Source organism: Lupinus angustifolius, chromosome LG04 (assembly GCF_001865875.1).
Source record: "Lupinus angustifolius cultivar Tanjil chromosome LG04, LupAngTanjil_v1.0, whole genome shotgun sequence".
NCBI lineage: Eukaryota > Viridiplantae > Streptophyta > Magnoliopsida > Fabales > Fabaceae > Lupinus > Lupinus angustifolius.
Window position 1 is genome coordinate 3,175,096 of NC_032012.1, and position 25,419 is coordinate 3,200,514.

A 25,419-nucleotide genomic window follows, 5' to 3' on the forward strand; every position below is an offset into this window, starting at 1 on the left:
AATTAAATTAGTCACATAAGTAAAAAATATGTTTGAGTCCCTTATTAATTATGGGTTATATGTTGCACACTTGCGATACACCCTTAAGGGATTGTCGTGCGTAAATTCTAATTTGGTTTCATCCAGAGGCAGATCTATTGAGGGCAAGGAATACTACCCCTGCATTTTTTAAAAAGATTTCACATTTTTTTGTTAATTTTTTTAATATATTTAGTTTGTATAATTTATTAAAATATTTATTTTAAGTTACAAGTGAATGTTTAAATTAAAATCTAATAGATCAATTTTGGACAGCATATATATAGTTGACAAATAATTCAATTATTCATTTCACGTTGTAATATAAAGTCACACAATATTGTAGGTTAAGTCACACAATATTGTAGGTTAAGTCGCACAATATTGTAGGCTATTGTAGGCTTCTAATAGCAACAAAAAAATTAACATTGCACGTTTGAGAGTATATTTTTGATGTGCTTTTTATTACCAAAATATATGTTACATGATTTTCCTCATCACTCATGAATTTATACTGTTTGTAAGTTATATTTTCACTAATACTTTCTTTATGTAATATTCTTATTTCTTCAATTGATAATTTAATATTACAGTATCATTACTCTATATCGGGCTATAGTTATAGACATTGTTGATATATTCTGAATTTATGTTTTTGTATATATTGATTCAATCATTAATCAATATGAATTTCTTATTGATAAAATGATGATTTGTATTGAAAATGAAATAACTGCATTTTTTACACTTGATTCGATCATCGATGAGTTTAAGTCTTTAAAAGTACGAAAAATGACACTTTAAGTGAATATATATTTTTGTTTAACATCTTTAGTTATTAATTAATGTTATTTAGAATTAAGAGCAAATACTTATTTCAATCCCTCATGTTTTTCGGTCTTACCAGTTTGACTCATCAAAAATTGAAAACACCAAAATAGTCCCAAAAATTTCAAATGTGGGTCAAATTAGTTCATTTTTAGTCAAATTACTATATATCATGTTTTGTAAAACATACTAAAAATGACTAATTTAACTCACATTTGAAGTTTTTTAATGACCATTTTGAATTCTTAATTTATGAAAGACCAAACTAGAAGATCAAAAAACATGAGGGAAAAATTGATATATTGTTTTAAAACAATTATATATATATATATATATTTCATTGTTAAATAAATAATTTTAATTATAGTTATAATTAAATATTATTATTTCATCTAAACTTTAGATTAAGACCTGGACTGCTTAGTCTTGTTAATCCTCACCTCTTGCACCATGTTGATTTGGATTGTTCTCTACTACTTCACAGGCATCCTCACGTTAAAGTTTGGGAGCATATTTGTTGTCCTATAATTTATGCTACTCCATGTGACATAAGCTTATGATTGATTAGAAAAATATTTAATAATTAAATTTTAACTTAAATATATTTTTCTGACCAATCATAATTTATGACACATGAAGTGACACAAACTGTGGAATAGTAAATGTGTACCATATAATTAGTCCTAAACAACCTAGCCTTTGTAGTGCTAATCTCATTAGGGTGGTTGGGTTAAACTTTTTGGAAATACCATAGTCCATCTTCTTTCAACTTAGTTTTAATCTTTGTAGGACAATTTTTCACTTTTAGTTGAAAGTGTCTTCAAGTAGATGATAATGGTGGTAAAGGAGTTCCCTCAGGTGAGCATGGTAAAATTAAATAATATATTCTTCAGAAGATATATTTAACCAAAATCCCTTTATAGAGGTATATATACTTCGTATAAACAAATTCCACATCTTGTTAAGAAGAAAATGACACCACTTATTTTAATTAGAAGATTCATTATTGAAGATGTCAAGACCATTAGCATCATCACCACTACTTGAGCAACCCATTGGTTTTATGTCAATATAAGATCCAAGAAATAAAGTCTAAGAGAGAAAGATGATGCTTATGATGAATGCATCTTATACTTTTCCTCTTCCTCTCCCCTTTGTAGCTATGCAGATCACACTTTAGATTATGAGTGTGTGTTTCGCAGTGAACCGTAGTGATGGTGAGCAAATGATTCTTAATTGACAAAATAATTAAAACCTTACTACATTAATTATATTTAATACCTAGTTGTAAGTTGTAACATTATACAAATGCAAATATTGTAAGTTCATACGTTTTACATGAAAAGTTATTAACCATAGCTGTGAAAATAATATTTTTGTCAAATTAATCATAGAATACTCATTTTCTCCAGAGTGATTAGAATTGTAGTTCATGAACTACGATGTAGGTTTAAATTTTTGGAAGTGCGTTATCTCTTCCTCTCCGACAAAAAAATATAGTTGCCTATAAAAAACCATGCAATACCCAAACCATATATATTGTTGGAGAAAACACAATGCCCAAAACCACATAATGTTGAAAATAGCGGGAACAACATAATTTAACATGCTAAGCAAAAAGGTTAGATGCTCCAAAAAATTTATATTCTAAGTCAATAACATTTTATTAAATAATATAAAAATTTATTTTGTATTTTTATTATGTTTCTTTTTCTTAGGTGTCACTTTTTAATTAGATTGATACACAAATAAAACACCAAAAGTAGGAGATATTCATTCATCAAAGAGTATAAGTTTTATGGAGAATTGTGCAAACTTACCCTATCACACAACTAGGAGCAATTGTTCCTTGATGTAAAGTTTACTAAATTCTCATGTATCATATTAAGTCAAAAGTCAAAGGTTCAATTTCTATAACCAACATTTGTTGAGAGAAATAGATAACCAGATATTAAGATTCATTAAATTAAATATACCAAAAATAAACTCAGCCTATCACCCAACAAACTTTAATTAGCCCCTCACTCAAGAGTTATAAGGTTATAAGAAATGACTCTCCTATCACAAGGGATCCTCTCACATCCCCTGCTTGGAGCCACGACCCTATGGCTTGGGGTTGCTCTACATCTTCACAACCTCATTGAGCTTAGGATCCTTTCCAATAATAGAGAGGATAATACATCAAAAAGTAAAAGAAAAAATAATGTGATGTGACATTTTTATTTCTTAAAATATAATGATATAACATTTATCTTATTGAAATTAAGTACAAAATCAATTATTTTTCTCTTCATTATCGGAGAGGAGTATCATTCACCTCAATCTCTATATGGAAATGGGTTGCCTTCTTCCAAGCATAAATAACTCAAAATCATTTGCTTCTTTAATTTCCAATATGTGATCCTCCGCTTTGAAAGGTGAATGTTAGTTCCTCTATAAGTGAAAAGGTAATTCCAAAGTCCCAATTTCAAATCCACACATTTTAGAGTTTGGAAATTTAAATCGATTATTCTAACATATATTAAGCTTAAAAAGATTATAAGCAATAAAAAGAAGGAAAATTGAAATCAATGAGACTTCTCAATCACTAGTAAATGAGATTGGATTCCATTTGATAACCTTTTCCCTCTCTTTCTCAACCACTTAATGTTCTATACTATCTCTTCCAAAAAAAATGTTCTATACCATGTTACATAAATCTAGATGGCAAATGAACCAATTGAAGCCATTTTGTGGTTGCCAAAAAAAAAAAAAGAGCAATCAATATTCAATGCTCCCAACATAAACATTGAGCATCTAATACCTTCATCTTTCCTACCTGTAAAGACAGAATAAATTCTCCAAGTGTAAAAGTGTGTTTACGTGTAAGAATGCAAATAAAATGCCATAAAAAATATTAAAAAATAAGAGGAAAATATAATATGAAGAACATTATGATTTATGCATAATTACAATTTATAAGAGTTAACTTTTTCAATACTAGAGAGACAAATATTAAAAAAAAAAAATATTATGACACTTTTATTTTTTATTTATAATAGAATTATATTTTTGCCCTTGAAATGAAAAAAAGAAACATGATTTATCATCATGCACACGTGTTTATATAAATTTAGAAAGAAAAAAGTGAAAACTTCTTACAATACTTTGAGAAAAAGTTTTAGCCCTTATTCAATTCATTAATATTGCTTACAATCCTTCACCATCCATATTATTAGTATAGCTTTTGTTTCATGCTCATATTTTGTGATTTTAAATTTGTCTTTGATAAATATGATTTAGATGAAGACTCTAATAGTACATGAATGGTTGCCATGCAACTTCAAGTGGAAGTAGAAAAGAATTATGAAGAGGTAGAAAAGGAATGGCTCATAGTGTCCAAGAAAAAGGTTTATAATATAAGAAGAGTACACTTTTTCGATCATATTCTGGGTATGTGATTCCTTTCTTAATGTGTTACCCCATAACAGGTTCTTCATACATACTGCAGAAATCAAAATCTTTATGGTTTGATAAAAATCTATATGGTTTGATTAGAAACTGTGATAACTCCAAACTCCATCATTTCATATATGTATATATACTGTTTAGATACAATGCTATTGAGAAAATAGTGCGCATTGCCTAAGGAATACTATGAAAATTTGGTAAGAAAACAATAATTATAAGATACTTCTATGAAAAGTGCAGGTTACATTAAATTAACTAAGGTTCCAATAATTGGTCATGTGAGGGAAAGAGTAGTGCCAGCTTCGCAACTTATGCAAAGTGCAGGAGGAATTCTATTATTATAGAGTAGAGATGCAAAGCAAAGTTAATAGCAATTAACTTGTTTCCCACATCCCGAAGCAAATGAGAAAAGACTAATAATTGATAGGTGGTACTAGTTCATTTAATTTCCTCATATTTTCTATGTAATACATCAAGATTAACTATCAACTTCTAGGTTTATGTTGTCTTTGTGAGATTCATTTAAATATTGCATCAATAATTGCGAAGTAGAAGTTAGTATACATTGTTTTAAGTTTGAATCTTGCCCATTGACAAAAACAATAGTTAGAAATGTTTAGGTCATCAGAATGTTCGAGGTCTCAAGTGAGTTAGGATCCTCTTCGACTATGAAGCACAAATACTGATACGTGTGTCAGGTACGATATGTATCCAATACGTCGATACGCATTTTTCTAAAATACAGGATACGATACGTTCAGGGATACGCGTATAAAATAATAAAAACACATAAAATATGATAAAATTATAAGTGTAAATTAAAATATCCAAAGTAAAAAATATAATGAAAATTTAAAATCGTTGCCCCCATAACAAATCTATCTTATCATATTTTAATGAAAACGAATATATTCTAAAATTATTGCCCTCCATAACAAATATATCTTATCATATTTTAATGAAAACGGATATATTTTATCATGTTTTATTGGAAACGAATCTATCTTATCATGTTTTATTGGAAAAGAATCTATCTTATCCTGTTTTATTGGAAATAAATCTATATATCCTATACTTTACTGAAAACGAATTTATATATCCTATATTTTATTGAAAATGAATCGGATACGTGTCTTAATATTTATTTATTTAATTTTATTTTTTTAATTTTTGGATACTCTATGGATACGTATCCTTCGCGAATCCGAGCGTATCCGTGTCGGACACCGACACGTGAGAGTTTTTGACGAATTTGTGCTTCATAGCTCTTCGTTAATAAAGAGATAAGTACACCCAAAATAAGAGGAAAAATAATATGAGCTGACACTTTTATATGAGATATAATGAAATGACATTTTTATCCTTATGTGTAAATGTGAAAATGATAATTTTCTTTTCAATTATTGGAGAAGATTCTTTCCACTCTGGTTTAGACAAAATGAAAAAAAAGAAGCCTCATGAACTTTATTATCTCATGCAATAGCCAAGAAAGTTAAATAGCATAATGGAGGGAGAGAATCACCTTACCTCATGCAAAAGCAAGTATTCTTATGCTTCAACAAAAGTACATGGAATAAGAACACCATATGCTGCTACTTGCTAGTGGGAATTTTGCAGCATATAGTTCATCAATATAAAATTAACCCTTCTCAGAATCTAACATTTTCTCACTAAACTCTCAACAAAAAAGATTGACTAAACTTATTTCTCAACCCCCCAATTGAAAGAATCTACACAAGGTCACCTACACTAACAACAACCACATGTATTTCATTATCAACATTACTGAAACACCCATCAAATGAACTAACTAAACCAAATTCCCCTTACCCCTCTTTCCAAAACAATATTGTTACAAACACATACTTACAAAAACACACCTCACATATTATAACTAGACCCATGTCATTTTTATTCACATATATATCCTGTGACCAAAGTTACTTAATGCTAATGTATGACATTTTCTTTATCACACCACTCATGCACTAAACATAAGGCTTGCAAAACCATCAGCAATTCCTACTGTTTTATATCCTTACTTATATTCTCAAATTCTCTCTCATCTATACATTGACTCAAAAGGAGTAAATTCCAAGTCCATACTACTCAAACAATGGTGTCTCCAACAGTGAGTTGGAGTGAACAAAAGCTTACAATAATAATGCTATTCCTTTTATTCATTTCTTTTTCATCTCAAGTTGAGGCCATAACATCTTCTAAGAAATTAGACCAACCACCAGACACTGAAATCAAGTGTGAATCATGTCCTTGTGGAGACATCTGCGGCGAGCAATCTCCTCCTCCTCCTCCCCCTCCTCCTCCTCTACCACAACCTTGTGCACCACCACCATCACCACCGCCACTACCACCACCACCTCCCAAGCTTCCATCATGTCCAGGCAATTGCAACCCTTCTCCGCGGCCACCACCACCACCAAGGTTCATATATGTTCCTGTGCCAGGAAATGCAAACCCAGCTAAACCATATACTTGGATTTATTATTACTCAGGAGCTGAAAACATAGCTGCAGGGTTTCTGGTTTTGGTTGGTTTGGGATTACTCTCAATAACAATGCTATTTGCATTTGGGTGAGGCTTCATGAAGTTAACTATTCTGAAGAACTTTTAAGCAAGTTTAGTTTGAATGTTTGTTTCTCTTCCTTATTCATCTTCACATTTTTTGATATGTTTTTCACTTTATCCTACTCAATCTATTGTATTTTGAAATTTTCATGCAGTTAAGTTTCCTGGTATAAAGTAACGTACATGAAAACTCAAATAGGTAAGGCAGAATAATTCAAATTTATAGCCTATCTTATAATAATTGTATACGGCAAAACCAGGACGTGAATTTATAGCCTTTGGAATGCTGCGAATTAACTAGGATTCATTGATGTTTAAGTCTTTACCTATTCTTTCTCATTATCCTTTACGATTATATTTAATTCAGATATGTTCTTGCATTCAATGTCATGACTCGTGGCTTCCCATTGATGTTTATGTTTTCCTTTCATCAATGCTTTCACTTCGAATGTTTATTCCAGAATTATCTTGATGGCAATAAACCAAGTTCAGCATGTGTCAAGATTTAGAAGCTTGACTATAATATCTGAGCAATAATCTTTGCTAAAATAGTTTATATAGTGATAATGTTAGAGCATTATTCATGTGTTAACAATCATTAATTTTTGATTAAAAATATTACGCATGAATAATACATTATACACCAACGTTGAAAAACTTTAAACTAACAATACAAATATATTTAATGCTTAATTTGTTGTATAAGATATAATATGATATGGCATGGGAGCTCAACATTTTTCTAAAAGAAGAAAGATAATGGAGAAACAATTAGTTATTTATTCTCATATTTTCAATGACAAAAATGTAATTTCATAGTAAATAAAAGAATAAAAGTGTCTATATCATTTTATAACACTTGTCTTGTCTCTTCATTAATGAAGAGGATCCTTACTCTTTCTAAAATATGCATGAGTTGTTATAGAAAATAACCTACATGTTTTTAAAAGTGGACTTTGATATTTTACTGTAAAATTAAGTTCTATGCTTATAGTCGATAAAGGTACCAATATCATGAGAAGTACTAATATTCTATTGTGAACTCTTTATACATTGTATGAGAATTGATCATGTGACCTCAGACAACTTAATATTTTTAAAATCAGTAGTTAAATCTATTATTACTATGGAATAGTAGATCACCTTGCTTGGGGTTTCAATGTATTTCAAACTTAAGAGTTCTTAATCAACTAAGTTTTTAGAGTGATTGATTACCCTTTTCTAGAAAACATAAAACATGTTTCATCAATATATATATAGCTATTCAATCATTAATGAAAATGTTGAGATCATTTCAGTAAGATGGTATTAGAACTCATTATCAGTCTCAATTGATTCCCTTGTATACGTTATTACCAATCATAGCAATGTAATAATATATGTAATGAATAAAAGAGCATCAAATCTGCACCACCGCAGTAGTGGTGCAGTTCAAAGACTTAATTATATTACGATGCCAAATTGCAGTGTCTGGATCAAATCTCAATTCCCACGTAGGCCAGTAGTGCAAATCTTGCTTCAATGTCATCACTCGTGGCTTCCCATTGAGGTGAATTGTCTTTACTCGAACAAACTCTCCGTGCTCAAGTTCCTGCCAACATTCAAGAAATAATTATGATGCATTTATAACTCAAGAGAATGCAAAAAAAGGAATCTTTGATTGGTCTTAGGTATAAAATATGCATAAAAATAACAGCTATGACACTTTTATAATTTTATTTATAATGAAATGACATTTTTATCAGTAAAAACAATAACTTCTTTGGAGAGGATTCTTGTAAATAAACCATAATGCTATATCATGAACATGTACAGTTGATGGAGGCATGTACACATTTAATGCATTCTATTGTATTCAAAGTAAGTGCCTACATTGTATTATGTCATACATAAAGGAAGAAAAGGGTGGTAGATACACAACATGTGCGTAGTACATTCAGTACCTTTGTCACATCAATGAAAGAATCTAAATTTGGAGTTGGTTTTCCATTAATTTCAACTATCCACTGAAGAGCATATAGACCATATCTGTGTACAGGACTCCCATGACACCACCTGTGAATTCCACAAATTTAGTAAGCAGATGCAAAGTTACAAGTATGCAGTGCGAGCAAAAGCAGGTGCAAGTTTTTGAAGCACGGTTATTGGTGCACAAAGCAGAGTGGTACATGAACAAATTATGTGATGTAGTGCATATGTATCATAACAAGTGCTCAAGCTCTATAGGTTTGTTTAAGATTTTAGTTCATGAAAGTTATGCCTTTTTGGTTTTAGTTCCTACATCATCCACCATTCATTTGGATTACTTTTTTTGAAGAGTTAATAATGATTAAATATGAATGGTAAATGATGCAATGACAATACATAAAACTCATATACTGTCAATGCATACATTTTTTTTCTCTTCTATAATTAAGAGTAAGCATATACATTAAGAGAATTCTGATGGGAAGTTGAGTGAAGATGTTGGATAAATATGCCATATTATACCTATAGACCTTACATGCAGTTGATATGACAAAATTGTAAGCATAAAGGATCAACATGGGCTTGCTAACTTCTACTGTAGGCCCTCATACAATTGCAACATAAACAACCCACAGTTCTACTATGATACTATCCATTAATTAGGCACTTCTGCAGAATTAAAATTTTGCAAGCACAAAGTTAAAATCGTACCTTGCCACATATACGCCGTGACCTTCTTCAGGAAGAAATCCAAGAGCACGTACTGCTGGATGTGAATCTTGAACAATACAACCACACCAATTAATTGCACGAGTTGTACCATTTCCATCCCTAACATCTGTTCCTACAAGAAGCTCAACCTCTTGTCCCTGACATAACCACCCAAATCAATCATTAAGGCATAATCCATGTGCCTCAATAAAGAAGGCAATGTGAAAACAAGATCATTCAGCAGGCTCCATAAATTCTCCATCAAAAGAAAGAAATAAAAAGTACTTCTGTCAGCGAAGGGTTTATTCTCACATACCTGCCGGAAAATTGTCATATGAACTTTTCCATAATTGTCACCATCATAAGATTTGTCTAAAGCTTGGCAAGCATTTTCAATGTCACGGAAGCATGTGACTGGTTCTTTATTGATGGCTAAAACCATGTCTCCTTGTTCTAAAAGATTCTCAGCTTTTGAACCAGCAAAACAACCTTTGACACGTAAAACCTGACGTCTTATTGGGTCTTTCTTAACTAGTGCCTACAATAATGCAATGAATAACCATTAATACCAAATCATGACCATAGCAATATCAAAACTAGTTCTATCAATAAGTGAAAGTTATGCAAATATATTCACCCATCTACTGATTAACAGTAGATATTATAAATTTTTGTCTTGTTTGGATTATTTTTTAAGTAAAGATAGACAAAAGATACAACAGGAAAGCTGAAGACAACTCACCATTACCAACCCATAATTTCATTCCAGAACAAAACCACCAAAACCAGTTTAGTGAGTTACACTGACCTGTTTAGAAATTGTTCCTAAACTAAACTTACTTTTAATCTTGTTTCTAGAAGAAAAGCAACTCCCTCCGCCAGGCTTTGAGTACCTACCCACCCAACACTCTGCTTAAATATTAATTTGATACATACTACACTGAAGTCCAACAGTCAGTGTTGCTAAAGTATCAAAGACTTTTTTGCCATGTGACAGTGAATATTACAAAGATTACTTGATAGATCTTATACTAAGGTTCACACACACAATCCATACAACAGATGATTAGTGACTAGTGAATAAACTTCTCAAAGCATAACAACTTGATCTTCAATCAGGACCAAAAGTGTCTCTAACAAATCTCAGCATTGCTAATAACTTATCAATTGAATGGAGGGCTAGACTAGAACCTAAGATCTGGTTCATTAGCAGAAGGAATAAAATCTTCACTTCCTCCATGGATAGGTCATCATGAATATAGAAGACTGCCATTTTGCATTCTTGCATATAAAAATGAAAGAAATATCATAAAGATTGACATGCAAACTAAAACAGCAAGATCTATACCTGAATCCAGTTATCACTTAATCCGAAATTCCGAGCCTTTGAAAGCAATGTTGGATAAAGTTCTACCTCTAAAATTCTCAAAAGCGGCATAGGCTTTTTGACACCATTTATGAGACGAGGTGGCCCATTTGCACCAGATACAATAATGTCGAGGACCTGACTTATTGCATAAATTGGTATACCCCTCACAAATTGATGATCTTCTGACGTACTGCAACCAAATTTCACCTGATATGGGGGATTTAAGCATCCACATAAATAAATGAATAAAGCATGTTATTTCACAAACAGTCAGGATTCAATATATAACCTCACCCCTACCTTTCACAATAAAAAGGTTCTATATATTTACTATTTAAAAAGGTATAAATAAAGTTTTGGGTTCTGTAATTTGTAAATATGACTTTTTTATTTAGTCCTTATTCAAATTTTATTCACTTTTAATTCCTAAGAATAGTGCACGATTAGTCCCTCACCAGGAACTAAAAGCACCACTAAGTCAAAATTAAAATGCCAAATTCATCTTCATTTTTCCTACTCTACTTTCAACCATTTTACACTGCACTCACCCAACCACACACATCTAGAAAATAGAAAAATCACATACAAATCTTTCTTAGACTTACACAGACCTGCTTAGAAACTAGTATTTATGAAATTATATTATTCTTCAACTTCAGAGGTTTGTGATTCACATTTATAAAAGCCACGTTATTTCAAAACAATCAAAGGCATTTCTTAATTAATATTAGATTTTTAATTAAAAAGGAACAATGCCATATAGATTTCAAGGACCAACCCACCATCAGGTAGCCTATTGAAGTTCGAGTAAAATTTGTCTTCTCTCGTCTCTTTCCAGTTTTCACCTTTCTTCTCTTTACCTTCTACGACGATACAACTGTTTTAAGTTAGGGTTTGTATCAATCAAATGGAAAACCCAAAAACTACCACACATTGTTTGAAGTCTATGATTAGTGAATTTTACTTATTATCATGGATTCATATGATATATTGATAAACACTATTCTTATCTTTAATTTATATTTAGATTAATAGTGAGGTAGATAAAACTGAGTTCGATACAATGGTCTTGGCTTGACTCTTCATAGTGGTCCTTCATTAGTAGGTCATCTATAGGTACCACTATAAGCTCTTCTTAGGGCTTGTTGCATGCCTTGATCTAGAAATAGAACAGTCTCCCCCTAAGCCTCTATTCTCCAAAAGCATAAAAAAATTATTGGTGTCAATTAACCAACTTTACTAAAAGATCCAAGAGCAGTTCCTAATAAAACCTCTATCACACCCTGATGCAGAAATTATATAATGTAGCCATTTCCCAGTCCCAATCCAATCTTGTGCTAAAAGTAATTTCATATTGAAAAAAGGAGCATAAAAGATTGAAATTCTTGATCATTGGTAAAAAAGGCATGAATATATGACAAAGAATGAACTCTCAGGAAATCGTAAGTTGTTTGTTTGGAGAAAGCTTAATGGTTTTTTATTAATGTCTCTAAGAAGAATTAGTTTTATCATCTAATTTAATTTGTTTGTCTGTTTGGCCCCATGGAAAATGTCCAGATCCACCCCAGCAAGCATATAATAAGAGTAGAAACCTGAGTAGAGAAGCTTCCCCATATAGCTTGGACCCTGCCTTGTTCGTCTGTTAGCACACCCGAAAATGTACTACCAAAATCTGTATTTCAACATACAAAGAGCCAGGTATTTTACTCGTTGTAGGAGTAACATACTAACATGTTAGTTTGAAAAAATAGAAGCAAACAAATTTACCAGTATCAAGCTCAATTACTTCCATATTGGTTGCTCTGTAACGTGGTGAATCAGCTGATCCTATATTTACTGCAGCACAAGGATTGGTAACAACAGATTTTCTAGAAGTTGCTTGAAGGCTTCTACTCAATCCCACAAGGTAGACAGAATCCCCTCGACGTAATGCCGGCTCTGGACAAAAAAATGTACTACATGAGTATTTCCTTAATATGGAAACATGATTGTGAAAGTGCATGTGCCCATGAAACTCTGCCTTCTCTAATCTTGGGAAGTCTTCATTCTTGAGATAAAATCTCATTTTACCTTTAAATGTTCCCTCAAACCTTGACAGTGATTTAACCATGTATAAAAATCAATTAAGTTCGACATGACAAAGTAAAACTATAAAGAATCAACTACAAAAATTTATAGTAATAAGTTTGCACAAAGTTAATCATGTCCAACCTTATCATGCTAATTTCACTGGTTAAGTATTCCTTGACTTAAAGGGGACTGAAAGATTTGAGCTTCACAGTAACAACAACTCATAAAACATTTTTTCCCAGTTTATTTTTCTATCAGTACCCAGAAAGAGCCAGTTATCTTATCTCAAATCTAGACAGGACGATGCTTCATTAAACAGTAAAAGTTAGCAATTACAATGTCAAAAAAACATACCTGGGAGTAACTCTGCAGCACGAATCACTGAAGCACCAACAGGTCCCAAAGCAGAAGGATCATATGATATGAGAGCATAATTATGAACAGGATGGAGAAATACCACCTGCACGTTGAATGAAATAGGGACAATAAGCTAAAGGACAGTGTTCATGTTTATTACAGTTCCATTCATTGAAAAAGACATACCTCTCCTGGAATTTCAACTGGGAAAGCAGCAAAGGATAGCATCACATCCGAGGCAGATATTGCAACTGTGTTCTTGTCAACTGCAACTAATCCCATATCTTGAGAGTGATATATTATGACACCAGTTCCGAAAAAGTGCTGTGAATGAACACCATCAAGCATACAAGATGGAGGAACATGAACCTGCATATCCCACAGGATTTAAGTTTAACAAATTTCACATGGTAAGAATAATTAAGAATCATATAAAACGCAGTCTTAGTGTAGTGTAAATCATGTAGCTTATAATTAGTTAAAAGCAGCGAGATATGGCCAGCTGTATTCTGTTACATTATATTCTGAAATTCTAATAACAGAATCGGTTACTCTTCTCGCTGTCTTCCGTTTTCTCTCTTCTCTCATCACTATTCGGGAATTCTAATATGGTATCAAGAGCTTTTAGATCCTGATTTCCATGGAGGATACTCACGCTGCGAATTCGTTGTCGTCACTGTCGCCATTACCGGAGAATGTAATTCAGCCATCTCTGATCACTTTCTCGCAAGTGATCTCGGCCAAACTCTGAGAAGAACTACTTCATCTAGAAACAGAAAGTTGAAGCAGTAATCGCTACACATCGTCTTGAACCAAATACAAAACAGATAATTTTCAGACATAATATGAAAATTCCTTGGCCCAGGCATCCATTACAAGTTACCTAATAAAAGCTAAACTTAGCTGAGGGATTAGAAAACAGAAGCATCTACGACATTGGAACTTTCTTGTGAAAATAGAGAAGAGAAAGCTCCACACACCCCACTGATAATCTAATAGGACATGTTTGAAAGCCTCCAAAACATTCATTTTTGTTCACTTATTGTACTTTACATGAAAAAATATAAAAAGGGTGGCCCAGTATACAAGATAATATATTGCATACTACTTTCTTATGTATATGAACTTTTTTAAATATGTATTCTGTTGTAGAGCTTTATAGATTCTTCAAAAAATTGTTGTGTCTGGGACATTTCCTATACAATACTCATACTGACCCATACCCATTCAATTTGGCTGCCAATAATCTTGCATATATACAAAACAGATTTTGAAAGTCTAAAAAACATAACTCATTGATCATATATAAGCATGATCAGTGAGATATAATACTAACAGAAGAAGACATAGGTACTCATGTAAGGTACCAGATCTCCATCAGTTAAAAATTATAGGATATGCCAGACTATATAAAGTACATATAGTCTGATTAAAATGTTTATAATAAATTAAAAATAGTGTCCGATTAAACCAGAAAACAGGTAGGAATGAACGAACTGAAACTCCTCTTAAACCTATTAGGAAAGTTAAACTTTGATATTTGTTTAAAGGAATATATACTGTTCTTTTTTATAAAAATGGGACTCATCTGGCACCCAAAAAAAGAACAATTAAATTTGTAAACATATTAATTTTTAATGAGGACATCTTGAAACTGAAGGAGGATACCCCATATCATATCATTTAAGCAAAATACATGGCCTGTACTATGCATTTCAGTAAAACCACCCCAATCAAAATTGTTATGAAGTTTATAAAACAATACCTCAAGCATTACAAGAGTAGGCTCAATTACACGTTCAGAAAATGATGCATTTGCTGCTGCGGCAGTTGCACCTTGATAGTCCATTAACACGTCATCCTGCAAGGCACTTGATTTTTCTAGCTTAGCTTCCCCAGTTCCATTTAAGGATAAATCAGTAACAACACTTCCATCAGCAGATAAACATTCCTCAACTCTTCGTTTTTTGGCCAAACCATCAGACACATTCTGATGAGATGCATACGCTGAAGGATCTTCATGATTGGTTTCCAAGCTAGTGACACCATCAACCAACTCCTGATTGTTATCTTCAGAAACATTTTCCCCACAAGCATGCTCTTCAGTTAGTGAAACTGGCTGTCTGGCAAGATTTCCAAAATCTGTAACACCAGATGATAGAAAAAGGGAATTGGACTGAAAAGCAGGCTTAGCAATCCAGAGGCCAGTACTGTCATCACGAGTGTATATCTGAGGAGGTGCATACCATTCATGGCGATCAACCGTCACCAACACAGACTGCAGGCATCAGATAAGTTCAAGAAATAAAATCAGCAGATATATCTTGAAGAGACACCAGTGCACTGAAGCACCAAAGGAGAACAGATATATGCATGTATAAATATACCACTTAATCTAACAATAAAATCTTATCATGTCAATTGTCAACCTATTTTTGAAGTTCAATTATCACAGGAACAAAGGATGATAATTAATCTGCAACAACAGGAACATGCAACACCGAACACTTATGTAGTAGTGACACTGAGCAGTGAGCACCACGAATCTATCCACTGACATACCATAAACATTTCATGAAATCCCCTTGTATCAAAAGCTCACATGTATATCATGCTTGTAAAATTTTATGTCTATAAGATTAACATACCATAAGATATCTGTCATACAAAATTATAGACTATTTTTCTACTTACTAATTTATTTGAAATTGCACTCACATCAAAATGGTAATATCTCATCATTAGTTGTCGATCTAGATTTTAGAATTAGTTGTTAAATTCTTACATCAAAATGGTAATATCTCAAAGGTGTTAGAATTAATTCTTACATTCTCACAGCAAGGCCTAGTTGGCCATCAGATATCCTATGCATGTCGACCTAGATACTTCCTTGGACATTTAGAGGGTCATCCACTTAATGAGTATGAAATTCCTGAAACATATTAATGGGCTGGACAACCCTTAAAATATCCAAGTAAGCATCTCAGTTGTTTCACATAAGATGACCTCTTAAATCACCACTATCTGATCATATACACTCATTTAATGCCATACATGCTGAATGCATAACAAATATTACCTTCCTTCGATGACGATCCATGTAGCTTATATACTCCAATGGTACTCGAACACCCCTAGATAGCTGAGAGAGAACTGATATGAGTTCCTCAAGACAAGATATTTCTTGACCAGCAAACTTCTTAATTATTGCATGTCGAGGAACTCCTGCTCTAAAGAGCATATATCTGCAAAAAGGTAATTACCACATCCTCAGAAAACACATCCTATATACCAAAATGTTAAATAAACCTCTCAAGGAAACCTCTCCCTCCTAGAACAACAGTTGCACATAACGGACGGGACAAGTGATGCTAGACCGTAGGTTAATTGGGAACTTCTCAAATGGTTAACTTTTAGAAGCTCTTATATATACAAGAGACAAAGCTTTCTGGATGATCAAAAAACTATAACAAATTAAGGATTTCACCTGGATCTAATTATAACCTTCATAAGCATAACCTAACCTTATGAACTACAATATCTAATATTTTCTGTGGCATGTCACTATAAATAATTATAAGTTTGGAACATTCAATGTTTATCTAGGTATACATACCCTGGTTCAGTCACATAAACAAGACCACAATTGAAACGGAAGTTTCTAGCCTGCATTAAAGAAGATGATAAACAAAACCATAAGAGAGGTAGCTCAAAATTAGAAGAGTAACAGAAGCAACGTTGGGGAGGGGTGAGCTAACATATTAGGAGTTGGAACAAGAATTGAACATGAGGTGCTGTATAATATCATAACAAGCCCAAATAACGCGTTGCTGTAACCACAAGAAACAAACTGATAGACTATCATAAGTAAGAGATGAAAAGTTTACCATTTATATGAAACAGTAACTTAAAAGAAGACAGGCATGCAGAAAATAATGGAACAACAGAATAAAGGCATCGGTTACTCTGAATTTAATTTCTTTAATCAGGAACATGGTAAATATTCAAAACACAATTCTTCATTTAAATGGTCACCTCCTTCACCCTCTCAACAGAAAGCAAAATCATATCAACTATGTTTTCTTCAGACAAGACAACATAAAATACACAACATTCCAATTAAGTCCAACTAACCTGCTGATAAGAAAGAGGATGTATTACTGCCCCACTAACTTCTAAGAAATAATCAGGAGTTATTGAGTGCAAGTCTTGCACCTGCAATTAACATTAAAAAACAATAGCACAAAATGGATTTTCATTAATTCATGAGTTCAGTCCAAAAACAAGTCAGGTTCATAATACAAACTTAGAACCCAAGGAACTCAGCAATACTTTTATCTTTTTATTAGTTTCCTTCTGTTCAGTAATACTTCAGAGGCAACAATGTCCTTATTTCATGGGTGGTCCCATGTGTGTTGGGCTGGGTTGGTCTTTTTTAATCCATGTGGCAATGTGATTGGTGGTCAGCTCACATGTCAGGTCATGCCCAAAGGATTGGAGGATAGCAAAAGATTCAGAAACTTACTAACCACTATTACTTTCAAACTAAATTGTTAAAGCTATCTTTCTAATTTAAGAATGCCTGTATTTTTGGAGCATCTCATGCTAAGTTTTGAAGAAGTTAGAGGGATGTACAATGTACAAACTTCATGATGCATTCTTATAAAGGATACTTCAGAATAGTTGTTGCATCTGTGTTACCTATTCATATCAAACACCTCAAATACACTTCCGGATATTCCTAACTGTATTTTAAAACATTCCATATTTATTTATTTCTTATACTGTTATAGATGGAAATACAATAATAATTAGATAAATGTTAGCATTTTATTATGTGTATGATCATTCATGCTAACTTTGAAAACATAACTCCTGTTTTTAATTTAAGATTTGTGTGTTTTATGTTAATATTATATGTGTGTCTGTCGTGTCCATGTCGAATGCGCGCTTCCTAGAATGCTTTTGATTTGTTTACTATTTTACACAGTTAGGATTTTGTCAACCCCTCTCTTCAGGAACTTTACAGTTTACAAGTTGATTGCGACTCACCATGGTGCCAACATTCTTTCTTCCAATACAAACTAGAAGGCACTTTTTCGGTAAAAATAATATAGACGCAATTAGGTGTGTATGTCAAAAAGTACTAATAAAGTATGCAATCCAAGCAAAACACATCTCACCAATAATAATAGTGTCTTTGATGTGCCACCCCTTTCAATTTGTAATTCAATATTCTTGTTTACACTGTCATCAAGTATAGTCTCCAGTTTCAGGAATTGTGTAATGACCTGAAATGATTTTCAGAGTCAAGCTATAGAAAGCAGATAGGAAAGTGGCTCCTGAATCTAATATCAACCACAAGCAGTATGCAGAGATGAGGTCTTCCCATTTGCAGCTTTCAGGTGCAAGTAATTATTGAAACCAATAATCACATAAAAAACATGAGAAAACTTGCAGAAGATGAAGTCAACCAAGTTATGAAAATTAAAAGGGGTTCAGTTAAGAATTCTGGAAATCCTTACTTCTTCAAAATTGTATTTTTCAACAAATAGGTAATAAGTAATAAACTGACATAATAGATAAGGGGATGACACGGATGTCATTCTATTTCTTCGCATTACCTTGGCTTTACTTTTTCAAAATTGTCTTTTTCGCTTTTTCAAACTTGTATTTTTCAACAAATGGTAATAAAATGCATTCATATATCTTACTTTTCCAAATAGCAGTCCCCTAGTCATATTACATAAGCATAGTTATCCTAATCAGCAGTCTGGATACCAACCAGATGAGTGGCTTCTAACAACTGTTTCCCGGCCCTCCTTAATCAAGCATGACCACTATAACCAATTATAATTCTTTTAGGTCAAAGAGATACCCTAGAGGCTCAGCAAGGAGCCCAGGACTATATTCAAACTAAATCCATAAGAAACACAAAATAACAGAGAACCAAAGAGAGAACAGTAAGCAAATAGGAAAGGAATTTGAAGGGGGAAAATAGCATTGGTCCTGCAGACAAACTTACATCCCCATTCACACGAACAAGTATGTCACCCGGTTCCAAATGCTTATGACCAGGACCACCTGGCACCTAAACAAATGAAGGATTAAAGACAAAGAAATAAAATGCAATAAAATCTCAACAAAAATGGAATTCTGCGTAAAATTTGCTTATTACCACAGAGTCCACAACAAGCATTCCAGTTTCCCCAGCTGGAGAAGCATGCCGTACTATCTACATAATTCAAAAACAGGGTAAAAAATTCAGGGCATATTTAAAGGAAACTGCTTCTCAACAAAGATAGTAACGAAACAATAAAAGAAAACAACCTGCTCTGTCTCACTTCTGAGGCCAAGTCGACGAGTCTCATCAAACCCTTTATGGAGAAATGTCACCTATATCATATTTTACAAAATAGAAATAAAATAAGATTGCTCCATCTCATTGAGAAACATCCATTTATAGAACCAAGAAAAAAAAATCTTTACAATCACCTAATCCAACAAGAGAAGAGAAAATTATGAGCAGCAAGCAGATTAAAGATGCAAGGACACAATAATGTTCTATTATAAATTGTGTCCATAACAAACCATTGAAATCTATATCCTTAATTCTTTCGGCTGTAGTTTTTCCAGATGTCCCTCTATCTCTAGTAATTGGGCCACCCTCATCCAATCTACTCTATGTACTTAAGCTTCTATAGGTCTTCTCCACACATGTCCAAACCACCTAAAACATAGTTCTACCATATTTTCTACAATAGGTGATACCCCAACTCATATTTACTTCGTTCACTCATTTACCCTATGTGTCGCATACTGAATTCACTGTACCATGTACCACAAAACCGGTTCATCATAAAGTCTTGTAATAATAACGTAAAAAGTGATAACCCGCATACCGTATAACATGTAACCATGCCCCAATTTTCTCTCTAATGCAATGATTCCTAATGTGTCTACTCATCCAACACAACATTCTCATTTTTGCAACATTACCAGTTTTATAACTATGCTGTAAAATTCGCCCTTCAACTTGAGTGGTTCCTTTCTATCACCAGTGTTATTTCCCTATCATTTTGTATGTTTGAACCAAGATACTTAAACATTATGACGTGAGGTATAGTTTGATCTCCAATTTTCACCTCTGAGCTAAGATTAATGTATTTCTTGCTAACTTACATTCCATAAGTTCTGTTTTATTTCTACTTAAACAAAAGTCAGGCCACGTCTCTAGCTTCCATTTATTTCCTCTTTGACTCTCTAACTAGGACAATATCATCTATAAAAAGCAAGCATCTTGACACCAGCTCTTGGATATATATGCTCATTAAGCACATCCAAGACCCATGTAAATGAAGAATCTGCGAACAATAAGGACAAAGACAAACCTGAAGTGTACCACGAGGTATAGAGACAGCCTTCCATTTCTCAACATAGGTTTCACTACCCTCTTGAAGAAACTTTAATGCCCTCACAACCTGAAAAGCAAATCACTGCATTTAGTTGTTCACTTGTCCTAAATTGAATTATTTGATCCCCACTAGAAGTGTCAGACTTCTCCTTAATTACTAGAGGAAGATCAAACAGGTTCAGTGAATATATATCAAGAGCTCACCCGTTCTAGAGGTAAAAAGAATGCTGATGCACTTGATGTCTTACTCCCAGCATTCAAGGCCACTGCTCTGCCTAACCAATCTATAACTGGGGAACCACTTGATCCTCCTTTGGTCCCAGATGCTGCCTGTAAAGCAAAAATCAGTAGGTATATAGTTGCAATCAACTAATGGACAATTGTCACACGTTCATACTAAGGTTTTGACTATGTAAAGTAATTGTTAACCACTTCCCAAGGAGACTTTAAAACCATTCAATTTACAAATTACGTTGCCAATTGAAGGCCCAAAATGGGTTTTATCTCGAAGGCTAATTTTGTTTGCCTAGCATTTTTAGCAAATGAAGCCAATTTCATTTTTAACTTTACTTCCATCAGTTCCATGTTTTAAGGTAACTAAAAACAGCTGATGAAACCCTTAGTATGGGATTGCAGACATCAAAACAGTTTTAATACAACCAATTAATGAAATTAAAGGGTGCTAAAATATAAAGGAAAAATAAAATAACAAGAACATACTCATAATTTGAAGGAACAGTTTGAATAAATTAATGAATTGTTGTACCCACTTACTTGCATATAGAATGTGTTGAAGTCATTGTAAGAATCCCTGCATCAAATAATAGTTTAAACATCTAAATTCAACCTGTCCATGAAATGAGCCATACAAAAAAATTACAGATATCTACAACATACTTCTTATAGTGAGGAGCATCCCTGTCCAAACGAGCAAGAGTACCAGCCAAAATGGAAACCTGAAATAAAAATAACACTATATAATTTAAAGGGAGAAGGAACCAAGACAATATTTAGAAGTTATGATCCATTTTACATCAATAAAAAGCATGTGGCAGTTACGAACGTGACTTAACCAGGAAAAGGATACTGATTGTTCCAGTAATAAAAAAATAAATGTTGATGCACTTGATAAAGTTGTCTGGCTACATTCATTTCCATCAGTAGATTTTAGAAACCAAAAGGCCAATAACTGGAACAACATTAACATTTTACTGAAAACAATAGACGATAGAAATGAGTGCAACCAGTTGTATCTTAAAAACAGAATATGATAAGAATAATTTAACATACATATATCTGACCATAAGTAATATTAGCATTGTGCTTTGCACTAAAGTTCTGTTGACTAGGTCGGTTAGCTAAATAATTATCAACTATAAGCCATTTGACAAGTGTGGATATATAAGCATAGAAATCAGGGAGCTGATTTCCTCAAAGAGTCAGCTAGGACAAAATATTCAAGTGTGTAAATGGGAGAAAATGAGGTATAGAAGTATCGTATGAAACATGCTTGTCCATGGCATATAAGTCATAAAACAGGTAACATGGAACCCAAAGACAAAAATATGAATGTGATTATCAAGGTAATACCTTCTCACCACTATCATTACCGACAACCCTGATTTCTAGTCCAACAGAAGCAGCCTCAGGAGCAAGAGGAATCTCCTCATAGTTTAAAAATTGTATAGCACCTGGGTCATAACGAAAGAACCCAAAATCATGCACCTGCAAAAGTATATGTAATTGATTTCATCAATAAGCACACAGAGAAAGAGGAACAAAAATATTTCTCAGCAATAAGTAATAACCCAAATAAAAGAGCATAAAAAAATATAACACTAAAAACAAGAACTCCTTGAAGGCCACAATAATTACTCAGAATTTAAACATGTGCAAACAGCAAGTAAAGTGTAAGCAGGTTAGCAGGTTCAAGATGCAAATTTTATTTCATAGAAGAAAAGCTCTAATAAGCTCTTGGAAAAATTAAGATAATGTATAATAGAACAAAACAAATTGGGAAATTTCAGGCCTGAGATGATAAAATACTCTTCATTTGTACAGCAATATTATCTTCATCCTCGATTTGACCTTAGGTAATATAACCATATACAGAGGCTTTAATACAAACACTTGTTATCAAAAAAGCAAAAGCATATACCAAATTATTTGTTATATTTTTGTATGTACCTATTACGAGCAATTTTCCTGTGCTCTAAGAGTAGATTTAGGTTTGGGCTTTCGTCTTAAAAAGTGTTTTTTCATGATAAAATAATCACCTCTAAATTCTAACATGGGCTTTACTAAAATGTTTATCTGGAAAGAGAAAATACTGAGATTAAGCTTTTAGGAGAAGCTGGATTCTTTTTTGATAAAGAGAAGTTGAATTCAGAATAACATTTCTGCCAAAATCGATTTTGGAGAATCACTTTTTTAAGAATCCTAAGCAAAAGGGCTCTTAATAATCTAATAGAAACATACCATGTGGCCCTGCCTAACTACACAAAACTGTTCATCCTTCACATATTCAATCAATGTGGGAATTCAATACTTTAACAAAACCCTTGAATTAAATTTGAAATATGATTTCATAATCACTATATCCATTCTCAAATTGAAAGCATTAATCAGATACATTAGAACTTCTCCTGTCATGTAGTCCATGTTCATGGGAGTAAGGGAGCACTTGACAGTAAGATTAATGCATAAAGAAATGACCGAAATTCCAATAAAATGTAAGAACCAAGTCACATTTCTCATTCTAATTCCACTAGATTGCCAATTTACTCCATGGTACTTAGCAGCAAAATGGAAAATCAAAGCTAAATCAACAAACTAATTGTTAAAAAAAACTTAACAAGAACAAAAAAAGTCACAATTTCACTCACTGGATCTCTGTATATAGGATGCACTGGAACCTCTTCACGGTTCAAAAACATGGCTTCTGCAACTACAGGTCCTACACATTACAAAAACCACAACCTCAATTACATAAAGCTAAAAAGATACATATAGCTGCAAAAGAATCTTAACAGTAAAATTCAGTACGAAATTGCATGACTTAATTAATAACTGACTGAAATCCTTAAAAACAACAATGTGATAATATTTTAAATCAGTTAAAGAGCTAATTTCTGAAACAAAAAAACTTCCAAATTCAAACTCTAAAACTAACTAGAACACAGTGTAACTTACCGGGCTTGACAACGTGGCGATTGGTGAGAATAATACCGCGGCGTTTGTCAACAATGAAGCCGGTGGCGGAGCTAGCACCGGCAGACTCAGTATCAAAAGCACGGCAACCAGTGATGCGGAGGACAACGACGGCAGGTACGACTTTATCCAAAGCCTTCCGCCAGTCCTCGGCGGTGGCAACGTTTTCTCTTAACGGCGGATCGATTTCCATACAGAGTTCATCAGCGGAAGCGACCTTGATAACGGTTATGGAATCCAAAACCTCCGATTCAAATCTCTCAACTGGATCTCCCATTACAACTACTCCTCTTTCTTCTTCTTCTTGAGTTTGAGTTATAGTGAGGTTAGGGTTTTGGATTGAAATTGAAAAAGGAGAGTGAAGAAAGTGAGTTATATTTGTAAAGAGTACAAAGGTAATGAAAACAAGTTTGGTTTTGTTTTTACTTAGTGCTTAACCCGTAAGGGTAGAGAGTGAGAGTTAAGAACGTGTTTGTTTATGGGAAGAAGAGCAAGTCAGAAACGCAATAACATGGAAACTGGAAAGAAATTGTATAATCAACCAATCATACTCCTCACACATCATTTTCTTGCTTCAATTATTTTGTCCTTTCCTTGCTCTTCCCTATGCTAGCTCAGCCTAGTCAAAAACAATTTTTGTTATTTTAATTTATTATATTAAAAATTTAAATGAGTAATAGGGATGATTAGAAACAAAATAGGCAATCAATTCTTTATTCTTTTACATAAATAGAATGATACAATAATATTTTGTTTATCGACAAAACATTTATATTTAAGTCTTTCTTGATTATTTTAATGATAATTTTTAATGGTCTTTATATTTCTCTAATAATTGAACTAATCTTCATCTGATTTACTCTTTTCACATGACTTGACTTCTCTTGGTCTCTTGTGGACATGTCCAAATCATATGAGGTGCAATTTATAATTTTTTACGATAGAAGATATTTTACTTTCTCTCTAATGCATTTATTTATAGTCATATATTGTCTAATGTGTCTATTCATTGTATATAACATTTTCATATCTATTATATTGAGTCTATTTTCTTATTGACATTTTATCTCAATATTTTTTCTCATATAACATTGTATATCTTACAGTTGTGCAAGTAAAACTTCCTCTAATGATTGAGTGATACATTTTTATCACATATGACATGTGAAATACTCAGTTTGAATCATATAGTCTACATATCCGTCAATCTATCCATAGTATTATATGATTGATCCAAATTATCTAAATCTAGTGACTTGTACTATGATGCGATCCACAATCTTTACTTCTTCAATAAGATTTTCATGCATGTTGCTAAACTCATTATTATTCTCTATTAGTCTGAGTTTGACTTATATGAAATTCATACTTCTAAAGTTTGTTTCCACATTTATAATTTCGCATTTAGTTCATCTTATGAGTCTCTCACTATTACAAT

At 32.8% G+C, this 25,419-nt stretch overlaps 2 protein-coding genes across 5 annotated transcripts; one reads left to right on the plus strand and one right to left on the minus strand.

The window, feature by feature from the left end:
• LOC109345118 (arp2/3 complex-activating protein rickA-like) lies at positions 5,963-7,239 on the plus strand. 2 transcript variants are annotated; one of them, XR_002107389.1, is made up of 2 exons: positions 5,963-6,945; positions 7,038-7,239. XR_002107389.1 is itself a non-coding variant. In XM_019583927.1 (1 exon), the coding sequence occupies exon 1, from the start codon at positions 6,413-6,415 to the stop codon at positions 6,890-6,892; it is 480 nt and encodes a 159-aa protein (XP_019439472.1). In that variant the 5' UTR covers positions 5,963-6,412; the 3' UTR covers positions 6,893-7,034. The 2 variants fall into 2 exon arrangements, 1 of the variants encoding a protein (XP_019439472.1); XM_019583927.1 differs by lacking the exon at positions 7,038-7,239 and having other exon boundaries at positions 5,963-7,034.
• Positions 8,204-24,489, minus strand: LOC109345119 (protease Do-like 7). 3 transcript variants are annotated; one of them, XM_019583928.1, is made up of 25 exons: positions 23,964-24,475; positions 23,657-23,727; positions 22,362-22,496; positions 21,669-21,727; positions 21,546-21,582; positions 20,976-21,101; positions 20,749-20,838; positions 19,688-19,753; positions 19,536-19,592; positions 19,383-19,448; positions 18,541-18,648; positions 17,492-17,572; positions 16,974-17,023; positions 16,437-16,602; positions 15,123-15,635; positions 13,544-13,726; positions 13,355-13,460; positions 12,698-12,868; positions 12,523-12,602; positions 11,713-11,793; positions 10,910-11,137; positions 9,878-10,099; positions 9,562-9,719; positions 8,826-8,937; positions 8,204-8,473 (listed from the first exon to the last, which is right to left on the minus strand). In XM_019583928.1, exons 1-25 carry the CDS (start codon positions 24,256-24,258, stop codon positions 8,282-8,284), a joined length of 3,453 nt encoding a protein of 1,150 aa, XP_019439473.1. In that variant the 5' UTR covers positions 24,259-24,475; the 3' UTR covers positions 8,204-8,281. The 3 variants fall into 3 exon arrangements, with proteins under 3 accessions (XP_019439473.1, XP_019439474.1, XP_019439475.1); XM_019583929.1 differs by lacking the exon at positions 11,713-11,793 and having other exon boundaries at positions 23,964-24,473; XM_019583930.1 differs by lacking the exons at positions 8,204-8,473; positions 8,826-8,937; positions 9,562-9,719 and adding an exon at positions 10,402-10,454 and having other exon boundaries at positions 9,984-10,099; positions 23,964-24,489.

Coding starts and splice junctions, on each gene's coding strand:
- LOC109345119 (XM_019583928.1), bottom strand. CDS start 24,258: ATGGGAGATCCAGTTGAGAGATTTGAATCGGAGGTTTTGGATTCCATA. Junction 21,583..21,668: donor GATGCTCCTCACTATAAGAA/GTATGTTGTAGA, acceptor TATTTGATGCAG/GGATTCTTACAATGACTTCA. Junction 12,603..12,697: donor AGTAATTGAGCTTGATACTG/GTAAATTTGTTT, acceptor GTTGAAATACAG/ATTTTGGTAGTACATTTTCG.
- LOC109345118 (XM_019583927.1), top strand. CDS start 6,413: ATGGTGTCTCCAACAGTGAGTTGGAGTGAACAAAAGCTTACAATAATA.